Genomic DNA, 20,896 nt, shown 5'->3' on the forward strand with positions numbered 1-20,896 from the left:
CACTTCTAAGGCTAAAACGTTTAAGTACATATTCTCAAGGGATAAATAGTAAGCAATCAATTTATTGTAATGTATACCCAGGACATTAACATTTCAAACCATGGCGAGCATTTTGAAAACAATATAGGATCGTATGAGTCTTAAATTCAGTAGTAAATTTAACTTAGGAGTGTCACAGCCTGTTTGGAGACCTAGGTCTATTTATTTACATATCTTCCCAATACCACTCAATGACCAAAGATTAGGTAAAGACATAGTTAATAACTGTACAGTAAACCTACCTGCATTATTTTTATTATATTTATTTATATAATTCAAGTCATCCAAAGCTTCATTAATTTTGTCTTGGAAAAGATAAATGAGATGTCGGTGCCAAAAGGCATTGAGGAACAATGGTTCCAAGAGTATAGCCTGTAAAATATATGTATAAATTCAATTAGAGTTGATTTATTAAAGGAAAATACCTTGCAAGTTTCTTGTTTTTCTTTTTTAACTTAATCTTTATTATATTTTTCCATTGCCATTTATTTCCCTTTTACTCCCTCTCCTGAGCAATCACCACACTTGTCCATGTCTATGAGACCTTTTTCCTTTTTGCTCAATCCCTGCACCCCCTAACCTCACCCCCACACTAGCTGTCATCTGTTCTCCATCTGTGAGTCTGTCTCTGTTTTGCTTGTTAGTTCAGTTTGTTCATTAGATTCCACATATGAGTAAACATACAATCCCAATAGCTTTGTTATATATGATATAAAATAGTACCTCCCAATTTGGCAAACAAAATCTAGTGCTTTTAATATATATTATTTAAAAATGTCAATAACTTACAATCCCAAATGCACACTACAAATTCATTGTTCAAAATTTTAGTAAAAATTATTATATGATTACATGCAAGTGTAAATTGTTAACATTGTTATTTTGATTAAATAAAACTTACTTCCTGTAGATCATTCATGGCACTCTGTAATTTTCCCAGTTTCCTGTACAGAGCTCCACGCCTACAGTATGGAAATGCAGGATATATTTTCTTATTATTTATTTCTTCAGTCAAGATCTCCACTTCTGATTCAAAATGTTTAATGACCTCTGGAGGAAGATCAGACTTCAAAAAATCACTTAGCTCTAGTTTTGGTGGTTCTTTTACTTGGTTAGGCAAGTCTTTCTGAACACATACATTAACAACTTGCTCTTCTGTGGTTGTCTTCTGAGGTTTATGCTTAGAGAAAATATCAAGAACCCACGTTCGAGGGTCACTGTTTTCTGGAATCCCTCCCTTGCTTTGGGCAAATCTGTCAAAATTTAAAAACGAAGGTACACTGGGACATCGGATTTGACGTTCATACAGTGGAACTCTGAGCAAACATTTCTTCTGTCCAGGAAGGATGCCGTGAGACCTTGGCCTAGTTTTTAAAAGAGTGACTTTTAATTTACATAAACATAATTATTTTTATAATCAATAAGTCAATTCAGCTACAAACAAAATTACTCTTTCTCTGTTGTGCATCAGAGTCACCCAGAGACTTATTAAACACAGATTTCTGGTGTGTTAGCTGGATTTGGTGGTCACAATTACCAAAATAAACCACACAGGTAGAATAGTAACCATATGATTTTAACTCACAAGGATCTGTGGCAGTAACCAAATGACCACAAGTCCTTAGAAATGGGATAGAAGGGCAGCCTGCTAAGGTGTTCCTTGACTTAACATCGGTGAGAAAATTCCAGCTCTTCTAGATCTTCACAACCTCTTACCCAGTTCTCAGACCTAAGTCAGTTCACAATCCAAAACCTCTCACTTGACAAGAAGGCCAGAACAGGTCCCACAGAGGAAGTATCTTGCTATGCGGTCTCAGTGTATTATTTAATGAATTATCCTCCAAAACCTTTCAAAGATCTGGGAAAGAGTAAATACCCAAATCTTTGGGGTATTTATTAGATACTGGCTCTAAACTTATGCTAATCCACAGATACCCACTGTGGGTGCCAATGAAGTCCATGAATCAAATTAGGGAATTATGAAAGTTAAGTGGTAGAAATAAATTTGGCTTGAAACCACTAGCAGTGGGTCTGGTAAGATAGGGACCCATTCTTGGAGAGTTCCCCTAGTCCGAGAATGTGTAGTGGTAAAGAACCAACTTAAAAACTACACAAACTATATACTGAGGGAGACAATGGTAGTAAAGAACAAGTGAAATCTGTGGAATGGCCCCATTTCTTCCCATACCACCATTCACGACAGTGTACTAAAAGCAATACCTGACGATAAGGAAAATTACAGATTAGTGGCACTAAGAACATATGTCACCTTGTGCTTATAAAATACAAATTCTGCCTCTCTTGCGGGTGCAGTGGAGCAAGATGAGCCAAGGAAACCAGGGCCAAAACCACAGATTTGCTTCCGGGAGCAGGCCGAGTTTGAAAGTGTTGATAGTGGGAATCAAAAATGAGTGTGGTTAAACAATCTGAAAGGCCCGATATAAAATGGCAAGGAGGGTATTTTTGTGTTCACCAAGTTAAGACTAGTGAAAGAAAGATCTCAAACTATAAAAATAAAATTTTTAAATTTTCTCCATAAACTTATTTTAAAATAACAATTATTTCATAGTAATACTCTGTGGTAAATTTAGTGTAAGATTTAGGTTAAAGAAAGTAGGAAAGCTATACTAATGTATTATATTAAATGAGACTTCCAGTCAAGATGGAGGCATAGGTAAAAATGGCTCACCTCCTCACACAACCACAGCAAAAATTATAACTGGGCTACAAAACAAATATCACCCAGAATCATCAGAAAACTGAGCTGTATGGAAGTCCAAACACCAGGAATTAATCCATATGGATAGGAGTGGTGGAAACTTGGAGATACACGGAGGAGTACAGATGCGGGACATGCAGAGAAACAGAGAGAGGTGCGGAGAAGTGCGATCATGGAATGGCTGGTCCCACACCCATGTGTGGTGGATAAAAATCAGGAGGGATACCTTGGGAGTGAGGGGTCCCAGTCCCACACCATATCACCCAGCCCAGGGTTCTAGCGCCAGGAGGATAAATCCCCATAACTTCTGGCAGTAAAAACTAGTAAGGGTTGGGTCAGCAGAAAAAAACTGCAGGATTCTCCTCTTAAAGGGCCCACACAGACTTAGGACTTAACACAGACTCACTCCCTCTGGGCTTCAGCACCAGGGCAACAGCTGGAAGGGACCAGTGACATATGGGGAAAACTTGAAGTGTCTAGCATCAGGGTGAGTGCCAGGGGAGAGCATCTGCCCAGACAATGCCAGGAAGTGGCACTGTCACCTTTCTGAGCCCTCCCCACCACAGAGCCACAGAGCAGTGAAGCAGGTTGCCCTGCCCTGGTGATCACCTAAAGCTCCGCCTCATCCAACTTCCTGGTGTGCTTTTCTACCATAGGCCACGCTACTAAGACAGGGAGTCAAGGCAGCTCTCTTTAGTACACAGAAACAAACAGAGAGAGGCTGCCAAAAGGAGGAGAAAGAGAAATATGGCCCAAATGAAAGAATAGAAAAAAACTCCAAAAAAAGAGCTAAAGGAAATGGAGATAAGCCATCTATCAGATGGCAGAGTTCAAAACACTGGTTATAAAGATGCTCAAGGAACTCATTGGGTACTTCAACAGTATTAAATGATCCAATCAGAAATAAAGGAGACATTAATTGAAATAAAGAACAATTTGCAGGGAATCAACAGTGGAGTGGATGAAGCTGAGAATCAAAATAAATGACTTGGAACATAAGAATAAAAAAAGCACTCAATCAGAACAGCAAGAAGAAAAAAGATGAGGAGAGGCTAAGGAGGTACAACTTCAAACATACCAACCCTTGAATCATTGGGGTGCTGGAAGGAGAAGAGAAGAACAAGAAATTGAAAACCTATTTGAAAAAATAATGGAAGAAATTCCTTAATTTGGTGAAGGAAATAGACATATAAGTCCAGGAAGCACAGGCAGACCCAAACAAGGTGGGCCCAGAGAGGAATACACCAAGACACATCCTAATTAAATTACCCAACATTAAACATATGAAGAGAAAAAGGAGATAATTACCTACAAAGGCGTTCCCATAAGACTGTCAGCTGATTTCTCAAAAGAAACCTCACAGGCAAGAAGGGGCTGGAAATAATTATTCTAAATGATGAAAAGCAAGAACCTACAACCTAGCTTACTCTATCCAACAAAGCTCTCATTTAGAATGGAAGGGCAGATAAAATGCTTCCCACACAAGGTAAAACTAAAGGAGTTCATCATCCCCACACCATTATTATACGAAATGTTAAAGGGACCTATTCAAGAAAAAGATCATAACTATGAACATTAAAATGGCACTAAATTCACAACTATCAACAACTGAATCTAAACAACAAACTAGGCAAACAAGCAGAACAGAAACAGAATCATAGATATGGAGATCATTTGGAGGGTTACCAGCTGGGAGGGGGAAAGGGGAAAATGGGGGGAAACGTACAGGAATTAAGAAGTACAAATTGGCAGGTACAAAATAGACATGGGGGTGTTCAGAACACTGTAGAAAATGGAGTAGCCAAGGAATTTACATGCATGACCCACAGACATATACTGAGGGCAGGAGGTATTGCTGGAGGGCATGTGGGGTACCAGGTGGAGGGGAGCAAAGGGGAAAATTGGGACTACTATAATAGCATAATCAACCAAATATATTTTTTAAAATAATAAATAAATAATAAAAATGGTTTTGCAGAGTAGGGACTAGATTGAGAGCCCAGGCTGCCTTCTGCTTACTGGCACGGTTTAAAACAAATAAACTTAAAAAAAAAAATCAATACTCCCAGTTTGTTTTACGGCCTCCACCTCTACCTCATCCTATGGCTCTTCTTGCCCCTCTTGGCAGTCTATACAAATTTCAACTTCACTTATTAAAAAGCACATAAATCTCTTTAAATGGATATTTATAATCAAAATGATAAAGCAACAGGAAGCAGTGAAACATCCCCCAAAGCAGTGCTGAATCTGCTTCTATCCTCTATATAGTTAGAAGTCACTTCAGTCATGGCCAAATGGTGCTGTGGAGTATTCTTTCTGGGATGGTGGAGATCATAATACTTTGAAAAGAGCAAATGTATCAGAATCTTCTGATTCTGATCTAAAACATTTGTCAACTTAGAAAAACCTACCTAAAGTTTTCTAAAGATGACCTAACAAACTCTTCCAGGTATATTTGCTGCAGGGGAAACTTAAATGTGAGTCGTGTGCAGAGAACTCGGCACTCGAACGGCATTCTCCCCTAGGATTGGTCTCGACTATACTCTGTCACTTACACTTTCCTTAGAGTTCTTCCCCAGTCTCCCAGTCTTCTACAGGACAGTAAGTCACCACAATAAAGTATAATTAACTCTTTTTCAGAACCAGCAAGTCTTCATAACAATAAAGTGAACAAAACATTTACGACTCTCTTATCACCAGAAAAGTCTTTTCTAAAAAGCATAAGTTTAATGAATTCTTTACTGTCATATTGAAAGAGAACAGAGCTCAGGGCTTTTGGAAGCTATTTTGACAGCTCTTGGGTCATAAGGAGTTCTGTCCTGGGCACTAAAATATTAACACACCTGGATTTTCAGTAACTTTTATTTCAGGCCCCTCCACATTTTTAAGCACGCTAGATTCTATTACCTCTGAGTAAGAAGAAAAATTATTTCTTTGTATTGATTTCTCAGGGCTCATAACATACAAAAACAGTTTGTCTATCTGGTTTTGTTACTCATTCCAATAGTTTAAAAAATCAGCAAACTATTTCAACTTTTGAATGGGTGATATTTGTTTGGAGCAGAGGTTGGGTTTTGGTCCTAAATCATCTCAAAAAAATAACTTAGTAGAGTTTATTTCTTTCCATTAAAAGATTTAATGTAGCCATCAAATTGATTTAGTCCTCCTTCTTGTCTGGGAAGCATGTCCTTACACCAGCCACACCTTCAATGACTGAATTATAAAATTAAGGCCAAAACCACAATGCATTTTATAAACTATAACAATTATTGGTTAAACAAGACCTTGTTAGAATATTTGGAGGCTTGGATAACTCGCTCAGCACAACTGGAAGTTTAGTGAATTTCTGTCCTTTCTTCCATTTCAGCTTCTTTTTCTTGGGATAAACAATGTAACTGATGCCAGCTTTTCTAGATGCTTCAATGAGGGAAAGAGACAGGTCTCTTAGGCTGCGATTGTCCTGAATGGTGTCTAAGATGGTATCTATATTTTCTTTCACAGAAGTGGCTTCCTCAGTTATGTTTTGCTCAGTCATCCGACGGCGTTCCAACTCCTTTGCTTTCTGAAACATCACCTCTTTTATACTGCTTTGCACATCATCCTTAATGTCTAACAGAGCTGTGGTCCCCTCCTTCCTCAATTCAGCTAAAGAGTTTACTCTCTTATTAATGAGGAGACGAAGAGGGAGAAAAAAAATAAAATCAATTTAGTTGCTATACATTGAAAATTAATTCAATTACAATTAATGGAGTTTGGCCACTATTGAACAAATTTCGTAGCATGTGTTCTTGATGGTTTTTCAAAAGCCAGTTAATAAAGTTAAAGTGGGGACAGAATGTGCAGCATTATAGTATAAAATGCTGTCTTGTACATTTGACAGTTACTAAGAGCGTAGGTCTTAAAACTTCTCATCACAAGAAAATAATGTGTAACTATGTGGTGATGGATGTTAACAGCTTACCGTGGTGACCATTTCACAATACATGCTGTACACCCGAAGTTAATATAATCTTATGTGTCAATTATATGTCAATAACATACATGTAAAGAATGGTGTCAGTGTACAGGGACACAGAACAGAGAAATCAGTGAGTCAATAAGAAAGGAGAATGTCAGAAATGAAAAAAGAAACAGGCTAAAGTTAGGTGGGTTGAAAGCAAATTAGAAGAAATTAACATGGAGAATCAAGGAAGTTGACTGTCAGATATTTGGGGGAAATAAAACACCTGGGGGCTGGGTGTCACTGCCACTGAAGGTGAGAACCAGCTGCTCAGCAAGCCTCCGGATTCTTGGTAAAGAGGAAAGCACTTTTCTTGGCACAAGGAGGTGGGGATTTAAGTACTGGCTCTGCCATTCATCACTTCTGACCTTGGTTTTTCACGAGTAACACAAGGGTAATATCCGCCTCACTTTCCTTCTCATCGGGGTGTTACGAAGCTCAAGATCAAACCGAAATAGTGTTCCTAAAAAATGCTTTAAAACTGTGACCTTGATGCAAGGGTGGGTCAATATGTAAGTGACTGGATTTATAATACACCAGGTAAACTATGACTATGAGACATTTCAAAGCGCTGTTGAAAATCTTAACTTGGAACCACCAACCATAATCATACATTGGCTACCAAATACACACTCATATGCAAACGTTCAGTCAACTCTGGAAGAATCAACTGACTGCCTGTTTCAGGAAAGTAAACAGAAAAAGCACAGGTTTTGAACATCAATAGGAAGATAAAGATTTCTTTTGAAGAACAAAAACTGAAAAATTATCTTACCTTTAATTGTAGAGATTGTATGCTGCGAAATTTTTGGATATTATTAACTGATGAAGATTTTCTTAGGAAAAATAACTGAAATAATAAAACGACAATTATACACTGACTGTAGACACTATGTGATAAACTAAAATATGACAGCTGACTATTGGTAACTGTTAATGTAAATTTACAAAGTGCAGAAAGGCTAATTACAGTACAGGTTCCTACTGGTTTTGAAGTCACTGACTTTACAGAGAAGAGCAGAACTTAAAATCCTCAATTAATTTTGAAATTATTTTTTTTAAGTTACCTAGTTAGTCCCCGCTATGTGCCAGGTGCTGTCCTGCGAAGCTTTCGGGGTGGTGTATGTGGCACAGGTGTGTGTGAATGTGCCACAGATATGCTGAGCCATTCACCCTCTCAGCCCTGGGGGTGTGATCATGGAACCTGGAGCAATCACCCCTACTCATGTGTAACCTTGACCTTCTACGCCACAGGACTGCACAGGTGGTGTCACTTACTATGAGAGTTACTGCGTTAAAAGAACTGGGAAGTACTTCAGTATGTTCCACGTCCTCGACCAGTATGATGGTGGAAAGAGACATAAAGAAATAGCTATAATCCAAAGGGACTGTGGCAATGACTATAAGAATGGCATAAATCGGGTGTGATGGGACCCAGGAGAGGGAGAGGTTAATTCTAAACAGGAAAGAACCTGAACAGATTGACTTGAAGAGGTAGCATCAGGTCAGCCTATGAAAGGAAGTGGCATTTCTATGGACTGAGAGGGGACTGAGAACATCCCAGGCCAACAGAAGAGCCTAAACCCGGGCCTAGAAGTAATAAAGTGCTGGGATTATGGTCCCTAAGGACTCTGGTGCAGACAGAGGCTATATGGAGGCAGAAGAATAATGGGAAGTAGGACAGGAAATATAGTTGAGGCCAGGTTATAAGACTTAGTTAAGCACGCTGACTTTATGTGGCAGGTGAAGTTATTCAGATTGTTGACACATATGTGACATCATTCTACCTGTGTTTTAAGAAGACAGCTGGGGTCAGGAAGGAGGAAGGACTAGAAGCAGCAGCTGCCAAAAATGGGAATTATCTGACAGGTAGGTGTGGGTAATGCTACTACGGTGGTCTAGAAAGTGCCAACGGCATTTCAAACTAGCAAGTGTCATTCATTGGTTTAATTGTCTTGTATGTGATGGTTGCTGCTCTGGCCACTGTGGATAAAACAATGAATGAGGACAATATGAGGCCAGGCTGGTGAGGACTGTGAAAATCAAACCTACAAAAGGACAAATATTTAGGAAGTACTAGAGGAAAAATAGCAAGAAAGTGATCCGTATTCAATATAAACATTATCCTCTCCAAAAAAAGTATTACCTGACTGTGTGGGAAGAGGCATGAACTTAGTTAGCTGACTAGACTAGGGTGTAGTTTGTCCCGGGGAACTGAGACTCTGTACTCGGCAGCCCTCAGCACCCCAAGACAGCATGGAAGGGGAGCAGAGCTCCGCAGGCAGTAATGAGAAGAGTAACTGTTCTTGTTTGTCCCTGTAACACTCAGGACACTTACTGGATCACCACATACATTTTCTGCCTTTCTTCTTCTCTCAGTCCCTATCTCTTTGCTCCCTGGTTGTGTTTGTTTCATTTGTTTATTCGGATGCACCGTAATGACAAAGAGGATCGCGAGTCTAACTGCCATTGAAAGAACTCAGGTTTCCGGTGTCTCATGACCAGGAACAATTCCCCCATTATAAAGGGATTTATAAACATATTCCTTTGATCTTTTAAGACCTAGACAAGAAGTGATCAATGAGTACAGAACCAGAAATTTTAGAAATTGTAGGAAAACCCACAGCAGGTTTCTGCTATTGATCAGTAAACAACATCTTCGGAGTGTCGTAAAGACAATACATTTACAAAAGAGGAGCTGTGGCCTCAGCAAAGATACCAGTGCACGTTTTGAGGCAGTTCCTGGACTGAGGAAACATCAGTAAATAATTTCCAAAATTTCTAGTGATGATACCTGAGCTGTAGACAGAAAAAGAAACCGACTTACAGTTCAGAATAAAATTTATACATACCCTATGACTTCTGCTGTGCTGATTTAAAGTAATGACACTTTCCTTGATTTCAGGTGAAATTTTCTCAGTTAAAATTCTGCTTGTTTGAATGCTCTGTGGTTAAAAAAAAAAGTTTCCAATTCATAGTGAAATACTTTTAAAAGCCTATGACCACTGTTATTTTACAGTACACCATTAGTACCAAAGGAGAAATGTATGCGGAGGGCAGAATTGCAGGAAACATTCACCAGAGATGCATCAAAGTCCCACTACAACCTTAGTATTAGACCAAACCCTCAATTAGGCCTCAGCACTGGCAGTTAGTCAAGTAGATAGATTCATCTACGTTATTTCTGGCATCCTTAATCTCAGCAGCAGTCAATGGTCCTATGATCTCATAGGTGAGCTCACAGGTGAGCTCATAGGTGAGATGAATCTATGCAGCATAGCAACATCAGGATTATGAATAAAACATATCATTTGGATGATTGTCACTGGCACTATTCACTGAAAAATACAAATAAGCATTTTAAATGTTAAATGAAATAAAAATCTCCTTATAATTCAAACACTATCAGTGAACTGTTACATGTGTATGTTTACTGTTATATGGGTAAACTGGTGCAATGATTATAATTATTATTTTTTTAAGATTTTACTAATTTATTTTTAGACAGAGGGGAGGGAAAGGAGAAAGAGGGAGAGAACATAGTGTGTGGTTGCCTCTTACGCCCCCTAATGGGGACCTGGTCCACAACCCAGGCATGTACCCTGGCTAGGAATCAAACCAGCGACCCTTTGGTTTGAAGGCCGGTGCTCAATCCACTGAGCCATGCCAGCTAGGGCTGATTGTAATTATTATTAAATGTGCTACTTCTCTATCCCGAATCAGATCTAAGTTAGAGAGCCTGGTGGATTCATGATGAAGTAAATTATGCTGCTGCCTAGTTTGCTGAAAGTTTTTAGGTCTCAAACAACTTTAAAATTTCAAATTCAAAAAAGTTCTATTCAATAGGAAATCAGCTTTAAAAAGTATCATGAATTATCACCGAGAATGGAACACATATGGAGAAGGCTATGGGTAATTTAGGAATGACCAGCATTATTTATTTTTGCTCATCCTCTTCTGTTATATTTTTACAAAGTAACTAGAGCACAATATAAGGAAATTACCAGACATAGCAAAAAGAGGCTTTGTCAATTTCATCATTATTTTCAAAAACAAACTCTGAGACACACAAGAAATTTTGGAACTCTTTTATCATATGCTTACACAAAATTTTCAAATATGATACAATGGTATCAATTACATATTTTAAAGAATGCTTTTAACAATAACACGGACACAAACCTTGATACAGAAGGTCCTCAAATAACATTTTATAACATTGATGTGATGCCATAGGAACTTAACCATGTTTGTATCAATTAGCGTATGGTAATCCGGTTTTGTTATATGTCATTTTGCTTAAAGTCACAGATCTTTTGTTAAGTGAGGACTTACTGTAGTATACTTCACAGATCTTAGAATAGCAGAACTTACTAACAATCAATGTCAGCTTTTTAAAAGAGAACATGCTTCATATGTTGGAATATGCCAAGATATTGCCCCAACTAATTTGCTTGATAGGTCAATTACAGTATTGCTTACGTGATATCTGATGCAAAAATACTTCTGATTCACTCCAAGGATATTGCAGAAATTGGTTATGCATGCAAAAAAGTTAGGATGCAGGTGAAAATGAAAACAGTTTTGCTACCTAAAACACCAGTTATGACTTCTGCTTCTAATTATGGCAAGCTCAGTGATTCTGTTGAGGACAACGAAGAAAGCTATATGTAATATGAAAAACAATCACTATCTTTTAAGCATCAAAGAGCTAACAAGATAATGAAGAAATACTGGGCAAAAATCTAAGAAAAGGCAAGAACCAGATAAGTTAAATCCAGTATTCAAAGACGATTTTATTCTCAGGATGTTTACTAATACAGCTGCAAATCTGATATGCAAGTGTGAAACTTCTTTGGCAAGGGTGACAGAAATTGAGAACCAGCATCTACCTGATGTACCTGAGGTGTGAAGCTTGACTGTGTGTGTATGTGTGTGTGTATATATACACACACATATATATGTATACACACAAACGTATATATAGGTATATATATGTGCGTAAATATTTAAAATATACAAGTGCTGAAGGCTACAAGGATATTACAGGGCCACACAGTCAGATTAAGAGTTAATGAAAGAGAATATCTGTGTAGACTTTCAGCTGGGGCTCTGACCTGAAGGAGGTCAGAGAAAATTAAGCCTCAACCTTATATGAAGGCTCTCCTTAAACGGTAAATATCCCATGTTCTGACAAAAAAACCTTTTCCTGGAGAAAGAAACCACCATTCTAGATCTCAAATACTTCCTAAAACGAATGGCTTAAATACAATGATAAGATTTAAAAACAAGAGGTACACAAAGAAACAAAACAACCACAAAATAACAGATTTGGAGGAAAAAATAAAAATTCTAAAAAAAAATACAAAGCCAAATTTAAAAATACAGTAAACAAGTTTAACAGTGTATTAGACACAAATGAAAAAATGTATGAATCTGAACTACATGATAGATCAAAAACATCGTCTGGAGCCCAGTATCAGGGAAAAGAAGGAGCTAGCCCGGGCCAGGCGGTTCATTTGGTTGGAGCATTGTACCACACACCAAAAGGTTGTGGTTCCATCCCTGCTCAGGGCACATACCTCGCCTGTGAGTTCAGGGAGGCTGCCAAAATAAAGAGACAAAGAAACACAGCCCAGATGAAAGAACAGAACACAGTGAAATTCAAATCCAAGACCATTTGACTGCAAAGCCTGTGCTCTGCTTAGGGCTGCCAATGAAAAAATGGCCACCACCTACACTATCACCGAGTTAATAGATGCTATTGGGACATCTGGTACACCACAAAGTGAGTATAATCCATTTCAAGAAACTGGTATTCTAAAGACTATAGTGCATCAGGTTAATAAGGATTGAGAATAAAATTTAAACAAAGTAATTTCAATAAGTTTAAAAAAAACCACTTTCCCATATAAATTGTATGTCAGAGATACTGAAAACTACAATAGAAATTATTCAGAAAATAAATGAATATACTACAAATAAAAACTTATGAAATAAGGACAAAGTCTTACACAGAGAAAACTCATGAATTATGTATACTAATTAAAAAGAAGAAATATAAAGAAATTCAATTTTCAATTCAAGAAATTAGAAAAATACCCAAATAAAAATGTTAACCTTCTATGGAAAGCAGGAAACCGATAACCAAAAAAAAAAAAAAAAAGGAATATTTCAGAGAGAGGTAACAAAAATTCAGAGGAGCAAAAATTGAGTTACTACTTAAACCAAAAGTTTTTTGGTTAAAGATGCCACCATTTGACCACATTTGTTTTTCTGGCTCTGTGGCCACGACAGCCGACGGCTAGGTGCTCGTGCATCACAATCCTTGCTAAAAAAAATTAAAGGGATGGTTTTATACTGATGAGAGTATAGTAAGTAGTTGGACAAGTAGAGACAAAAGAATTTGCAAGTGAAAACATATTGAGAAAAAACAAAAAAACTAGTTTTTTAAAAAATTGTATTCCAGTGAAGAAAAAATCCCAAAAAACTCCATTAGAAATGGGTAACAAATTATGCAGCATTAGAAATGGAGATCAGAATTGAAGACAGAATATATACAAATCTGCATATAGCACAAATCTCAATTGAATAGATGGTTGTCTGTAAGGATGTATAGCTAATTAACTCAAGAAAAAATGTTGAACATAAATAACCCTTGAATTAGAAAATGAAAATTTTGTCAATCACCTTTCCAGGCAGTGAATTCTTCCACATTTTCAAGATTAATTCTATGCCATATCAATTTTGGGATGTTAAAAAAAAAAAGATGAGTTGCTACTCTATGAAGCAAGAATACCCTGACAGAAGAATTTAACTAAGGAAGAGAAATACACATGTAGGTTTCACTCACAAGTATATTTTAAACTGGTAAGAACAGATACTACACTTGATCTTAGCCAAAAGGCCGAGAAGCGATCACAAGTATATTTTTAAAAAGAAATGATTGCCTAACATATTTCAACACACTATTTAAGAATAATACACCATGATCAAGTAATACAAGATATGTCAAGATGCTTTACTATTAACATTCTTAACATGTAGTAACAACAGGTCAGATACGCATATGATTCCATCCCTGTCCTGGTTGGAGAGAGGCTAAGAGATAAACTGATGACCCTATTTCATGCAACAGATATGAACAGGTTTCACCGATTTAATCTTACCTTCGATTTTGTTACATTATTATTCTATTATGCTTTCCCTGTGATTTCCTTAACTATTTTGTTTGATTCTTTTCTGCCATGTTTTAGTAAGCTGCCTCAAATTTTATGCAATTAAATTAACCCTAAATACTATTAAAAACTTATGCACAATGATGTTCACTGCACAATTTAAGAGGAAAAAATAAGGAAAGAAAGAGGGGGTAAAGGAGAAAGAAAAGGAGGAGGAAGAGGAAGACTGTTTAAGAATGAAAGAAGATGGACCAAAAGTGAGCAGTAATTGTCACTAGATGATTTTGGTTTTCTTCTCTTGATTCTCTTTTTGAAAATAACTGCTGTAACAAAATTAGAGCAAGCAAACACTCTTTACGAGAAAACTTAATAATTACATTGGGTAGTAGTAAAAATTTTTTAACATTAAGTAAACTGAAAATGCACTTTTGAAAGCAAATGAAAATACCATAAAGATCTAAACAACTCAAGTACTTTTATGTCTTGGAACGAGAGTCAAACAAAATGTCCTTTCAAAAAGAAAATTTGACTGGCTAAACTAACATGGATAAGTACAAAATTTTTAAGAAATACATATAAATATAATATATGTGTATACACACACATGCTGAAGGGTTTATAAATATGTAAGCATATGTGTACATGTACATACACATAATAATTATGTATTATATAAAATTTTATAGCACCACTTAATCATTCTTAATTATGGCAATAGTTATATGACTAATTATATAACAACTGTCCAGTAAAAATTAATTTAATAATCAATTGTACAAGTTAGTTATTAAACAACAATAGAGAAAATTCATTTAGTGTATTACCTCGTATTTTGGATACAGTGTTTCCTTCATGACAGATACTGGAACATAGAATTTGGATGAATTTAGATTCCAAAACAACTTTGTAAATCCTGGGTAAGCTGACACCTTTGAAAATAACACGTGAGGCTGTTAGAAACTAACAAATGACGGGTCTCTAGGGTAAAGACCCAAGTTCTTCTCAAAATCATTATCTAGTTGCCCAGAAAGCGAGGTGATGGGTTCCACAGCCTCTGAAAGTCTGGGAAATCTTTTCACACCCGTCGGATTAGCAAAATGTAAAGTTGGCAACTCCAAGTGGTGCCAAGAATGGGGGGAAATTAGTAGAACTGCACCGCACTGGAGGCCAGTTGACCGTTGGTATTAAAATAGGAAACGTGCATGCCACGTGATCCAACAATTTCACCTCCACCTGTATGGTTTAAGGAAATTCTTACACATGTGCATAAAGAGATTTGTACGGGGTGTTTATACTGCATCTGAAAGAGCAAAACACAAAGCCCCATCTCAATGCCCATTAACAGAAAAGCCGATGAATAAAAACTGGCAAATTCATAGAACTAAACACTGATAAAGCCATTCAAGCACAAAAATTATAAACCACTATACACGGGTCTTAGAAGTATAATATTTTTAGAAAGATACATATAAAATAATGTCTCTATATAAATGTACATAGAGCACACAGAACTGCACTATTTATTGTTTAGAGTCACACATACACCTAGTGAAGTACAAAATCATAAACTAGAAAGGCCGTAACTGTCACAGCGACTGCCCCTGGGGAAGGAAGAAGAGAAATGGAACTAGGAAGTATGAGGACTTAATTAAATTATTTTAAAAATATTTTTTATTTTAAAAAATCTAAAACAAATGTAAAAAAATGTTAACATCTATAAGTTCTTGATAACATACCTCCAAGCATGTCTTACTTTAGTTTCTATAATTTACTTATGTTCTTTAAAACTTTTTCCAAATAAAAATTAATCAGGCACAAGAAGATTTTTGTGGAGGTGAAACTATTCGGCATGATGCTGAAATTGTGGCTACGTGACATTATGCATTTGCCAAAACCCACTGAACTTTACAACACAGAGAGTCAACTTTAATGTATAAAGTTTTTTTTTAATTTTTAGGCTATCAAGAGAAATCCCAAGATGGAATACAGACTATAACAAAACAATCTAAATATATTATAAATGTACGAAACAACCTCACAGAAGGGGCAGAGGCAAAAAGTTGCTGGCTTTAGTAATCTGGAAATGAGTAGATATATAAAACTAAAGGCAGAAGAAACTGCACATTACACTGTACTTTGGTTTATAAAGTTGTTTCCCATGGGAATATGGATGAACAATTCTGATACATTTTTACACGTACACTTCTATATCTGACGTGAGCAATGAAGTAAATGGATGGAGTGGTAGGATCCAGGTTTGTCACTGCTGGAGTAGGAATTTACAGGTAAGTGAGGGAGGAGGCTAGAATGACCTATGTGGTAATGAATTAGGGTTGGAGACAAGTGTATGAACTTGTGTTTAGCTTAATTTAGGCACAGAGAGTTACATACAGAAATATTTTTAGACATGAGTATTCACAGGGGTTAGTGTACGCAGATAGGCCGTGTCAACTGAGAAGATCTGGAAACCACAATGCCCCGGTGGCAACAAGCACACCTAATGCACAGATCTTGGTTGCTAATTACAGTCTTTAATAAAGGGAACCGCAGCTTCTTACAGAAATTGATGATTCCATGGACTGAAGCAGAAAATATACAAGATGAGCTTAGTGCATCTTGCATCTCCAGAAATTAAGACAGTTTTTAGAAATCCCACAATTACGGGGTGTGCTGAAGGCACACAAGAGCCAACTGAGGAGCATTCAATGACCAAAACTTGAGCAATTTTAGCAAAATAGGATAATAAATAGTATTGGATTAAATTCAAAGTATAACAAATATCCACAAGTCATACTGATATAAAAACTTGAATGTATAAATAAATGGGAAGAATAGACTAGTCTACACAAATTTAAACTAATTTTTGTATATACTGAGTCCTCAAGGAGGTAGGGCATAACTCCATATTCCTTAAGTGTGAGCTGCACATGGGGTGTCTTCCTTAGAGTACAGTATGAAAAGGGGAGGCGGGGAGAAATAGAAACTTTACAATGAAAAACCCTGGCAAATGCTACCGTAGTCAGGTGATCAAGGTTAACATCAACAGTGATAACCTGTGTGGATAGTAGGAAGTCTGGCATGATATGATGAAAACGGCACTTTATCTCAATGTTCTTCCTCCCAAGATGACACCAGGCAAACCCCAACTTGAGCACATTCTACAAATATTGGACCAGTACTCCCCAAAACTGTCAAGGTTATCAAAAAACAAAAGTGGCAGAAATTGTCACAGCCAGGAGAAGCTTAAGGAGACATGACAACTGAATGTAATTGGTATCCAGGATGGGATTCTGGAACAAAAAATGAATATGATCTAAAAACTAAGGAAATCTGAATGAATCGTGGAAATTAGTTAATAATGTATAAATATTGGTTCATTGATTTTAACAAATACACCACCCTACTATAACATATCAGTTTTCCATGGCTGCCATAACAAACTAACACTGGGTGGCTTAAAACACAATAGAAATGCATTCTGTCACTGTTCTGGAGAACAGATGTCCAGAAACAAGGTGTAGGAGGGTCCACGCTCCCTCGAAGGCTCTAGGGTAAAACCCGGCCTTGCCTCTTTACAGCTCTAGCAGGCACCAGCAATCCTCGGTGTTCCGGGCTTGCAGCTGCATCATTCCGTCTGTGCCTCCATCACATGGCTTTATTCCTGTGCGTCTGTGTGTTAACATGTTGCTCTCCTCTTACAAGGATACCAGTCCTACTGGCTTTGGGACCCACCCTAAATCCAGGATGATCTCATCCCAAGGTTTTTAATTCCAATTAAGGTCATATTCACAGGTACTGTGCGCTAGGACTTTCGGGGCCACGATTCAATCCCCTATTATCATATTAATAATACAGGAACCAGGGTGTTTGGTATATGCGAAATCTCCATACTTTCTCTGTGATTTTCTGTAAGTCTAAAATAATTCTATCAATAGAGGCATGAGGAGAGGGAGAAAGATGGAAAAACGGCAGGGTGGGTAAGCAGTCAGTATACACGACATTTATCATCAAGTTCCCCATCTTAGATGGCTGCAGTTTGTGGCACCCCAAAATAATTACAATAGTAACATCAAAGATCACTGATCACAAATCACCATAAAAATATTTTGAAGCATTGCAAGAATTACTAAAATGTGACAGAGAGACATGAAGTGAGCAAAAGAGCTGTTGTAAAAATGGCACCCATAGAGTCACTCAGTGAAGGGCGGCCACAAACCTTCAATTTGTAGAGAACACATCTGCAAAGTGCAATAAAATGATATTACTCCAATGAAAATAAACCCAAATAAAAAATAATAATTTTAAAACATAGTTGGAGGTGAAAATAATCAGGCATTCATAAGAAAATGTGGTCAGACTCTCCAGAGTAATACACTGAGATTGAAACACAGTAAATAAAGCTTCACAGTTATAAGGAGGCACTGAGATTTGAACATTCTTCTTTCCAGTCATATACACCTCAACTATTCCATACCCTTGATCACATTTCCTATGAATGAACAGAGTATTTGGAGAAAGGCTGATTTTGAAGTTGCCATGATAATTTTTCTAACACAGAATTTAAAATTAAGTTTCTGCCTGATTCATCTCCTGTTTTGCTACACACGCTGCATCATTTCATGCTGTACAGACCTAGAACCAGAATTCCTTGCTAAAAGATGAATAAACTCTTCCAAAGTCAACCAACACAGGTCTCCTAAAAAGTAAGAAAATTCCAGGTATTCAAATGACGACACATACAATTCAGTAATTTCTTCCATGTGGTCGACTTCCAGCAGCTTAAGCATAAAATTATACCTCTAGAAGTAAGGGAGATACAAACAATTGGAAGACAGGAAAATCTCTCACTCAACAGCAATAGTTTGCACTCAAGGAAAAGCACAGATGAACCTTCAGGGGAGAATTTACGTAATCAAACTAGTGATGAAACATTTATCATGGTAAACTGGTTCCCCCAGCAGTGCTCAGAACTGCCTAAAAGGAGACCTAGAAAAATGGTTAGAAACAGCAGGGGTGGTGGCTGCTAGAACTTGACAGGAGGGGAGAGACTACACAGCAAACTGACCTACTAGCTATCAAGCAACCCCAGTAATTTAGTGTAACAGACCCTGCACAGCCCCTACTCTAAATCAATGCAATAACTCACGTTCATACCGAAGATCCAAGGTCAGAGTAGACTGTTTACTAAGGGAGACTTGCAAATTAGCTTTAGGGATAAGTTAAGTGTCATATACGTGTAACATAAAGGCAAAAACAGTTTTGGTCTGAAACTCTGGAGAGCCTCAAAACCTTTCCACACATGAAAACTATTTCCTTAAGTGAACACTAAGAGGCTATTTGCATTGTTCACTGTGTTGAAATTTGCACTGATGGTATAAAAATATCTTGGGGAAGTTCCGACCAAAATGGAGGCAAAGGTAGATACACTGTGCCTCCTCGCACAACCAAAAGAAGGGCAACAACAAATTTAAAAACAAAAAACAACCAGAAATGCCAGAAAATCCAACTGTACAGAAGTCTGACAACCAAGGAGATAAAAAAGAAACATTCATCCAGACCTGTAGGAGGGGCAGAGAGGGACAGCTGGGGCAGAGAGGACTCGCGACAAGGTGGTGGCTGGCAGACTGGAGCAGGCGGAGGCCAGCAAACCGAGTGAGGTGATGACTGGCAGAGCAGGCGGTCCCACATTTGTGTGCAGATAAACCAGGAGGAACAATTGGGGAATGACACAGATGGCATAACCCAAGGTTCCAGCATGGGGAAATAAAGCCTCTAAAACTCTGACTGAACAAACCTGTGGGGGTTGAGGCAGTAGCAAGAGAAACTCCCAGCCTCACAGGAGAGTTTGTTGGAGAGACCCACAGGGGCCTAGAACGTACACAAACCCACCCACCCAGGAATCATCACCAGAAGGGCCCAATTTGCTAGTGGGTAGCAGGGGAAGTAACTGAAAACCGGTGAGAGTTGAGCAAGTGGCATTGTTCTCTCTCAGACCCCTTCCCCACATACAGCACCACAGTGCAACTATGTGGGTAGCCCCTCCCTGGTGAACACTTAACACTCTGTCCATTACTAGGTAACAGGTGCCCTCAGACAAAAAAAAAAAAAAGACAGAAAGAAAGAAATGGCCCAAATGAAAGAACAGATAAAAACTCCAGAAAAGAATGCAATGAAGCAATGAAGAGATAGCCAACCCATCTGATGCACAGTTCAAAACACTGGGAATAAAGATGCTCACAGAAATGGTTGAATATGGTTGCAAAACAGAGGAAGAAGTGAAGGCTATAAAAAGTGAAATAAAGGAACATGCACAGGGAACCAACAGTGACAGGAAGGAAACTGGGACTTAAATCAATGCTTTGGAGCAGAAGGAAGAAATAAACATTCCAACCACAGCACAATGAAGAAACTAGAATTCAAAAAAATGAGGAGAAGCTTAGGAACCTCTGGGACAACTTCAAACATTCCAACATCTGAATCATAGGGGTGTCAGAAGGAGAACAAGAGTAAGAAGTTGAAAATTTATTCGAAAGCATAATGAAGGAGAAATTCCCCAACGTGGCCAAGGAAATAGACTCCCAGGAAGTCCAGGAATCTCAGAGAGTCCCAAAGAAGTTGGACCCAAGGAAGCATACACCAAGACACATCATAATTACATTCCCCAATATTAAAGAGAAGGAGACAATCTTGAACACAGCAAGAGGAAAGCAGAGAGTTACCTACAAAGGAGTTCCCATAAGACTATCAGCTGATTTCTCTAAAGAAACCTGACAGGCAAGAAGGGGCTGGAAAGAAGTATTCCAAGTCATGAAAGGCAAGGACCTACATCCAAGATTACTCTATGCAGCAAGGCTTTCATTTAGAATGGAAGGGCAGATAAAGTGCTTCCAAGATAAGGTCAAGTTAAAGGAGTTCATCATCACCAAGCCCTTATTCTCTGAAATGTTAAAGGGATTTATC

The 20,896-nt window shown here is 37.8% G+C and overlaps 1 protein-coding gene and 1 non-coding gene across 2 annotated transcripts in view; both read right to left on the minus strand.

The window, feature by feature from the left end:
• TTC6 (tetratricopeptide repeat domain 6) overlaps window positions 1-20,896 on the minus strand; it is a 191,266-nt gene that overhangs the window by 54,761 nt on the left and 115,609 nt on the right. The window contains exons 9-14 of the mRNA XM_053927694.1: window positions 14,761-14,865; window positions 9,611-9,703; window positions 7,534-7,608; window positions 6,043-6,419; window positions 941-1,403; window positions 282-411 (exon numbers count right to left, since the gene is read on the minus strand). Of these exons, the coding sequence (XP_053783669.1) occupies window positions 282-411; window positions 941-1,403; window positions 6,043-6,419; window positions 7,534-7,608; window positions 9,611-9,703; window positions 14,761-14,865 (1,243 nt within the window). The remainder of the gene's footprint in view (window positions 1-281; window positions 412-940; window positions 1,404-6,042; window positions 6,420-7,533; window positions 7,609-9,610; window positions 9,704-14,760; window positions 14,866-20,896) is intronic.
• LOC112296601 (U2 spliceosomal RNA) lies at window positions 13,489-13,677 on the minus strand. The gene has a single exon (XR_002973932.1). It is a non-coding gene; the product is annotated as a U2 spliceosomal RNA (small nuclear RNA).

This window comes from Desmodus rotundus, chromosome 7 (assembly GCF_022682495.2).
Source record: "Desmodus rotundus isolate HL8 chromosome 7, HLdesRot8A.1, whole genome shotgun sequence".
NCBI lineage: Eukaryota > Metazoa > Chordata > Mammalia > Chiroptera > Phyllostomidae > Desmodus > Desmodus rotundus.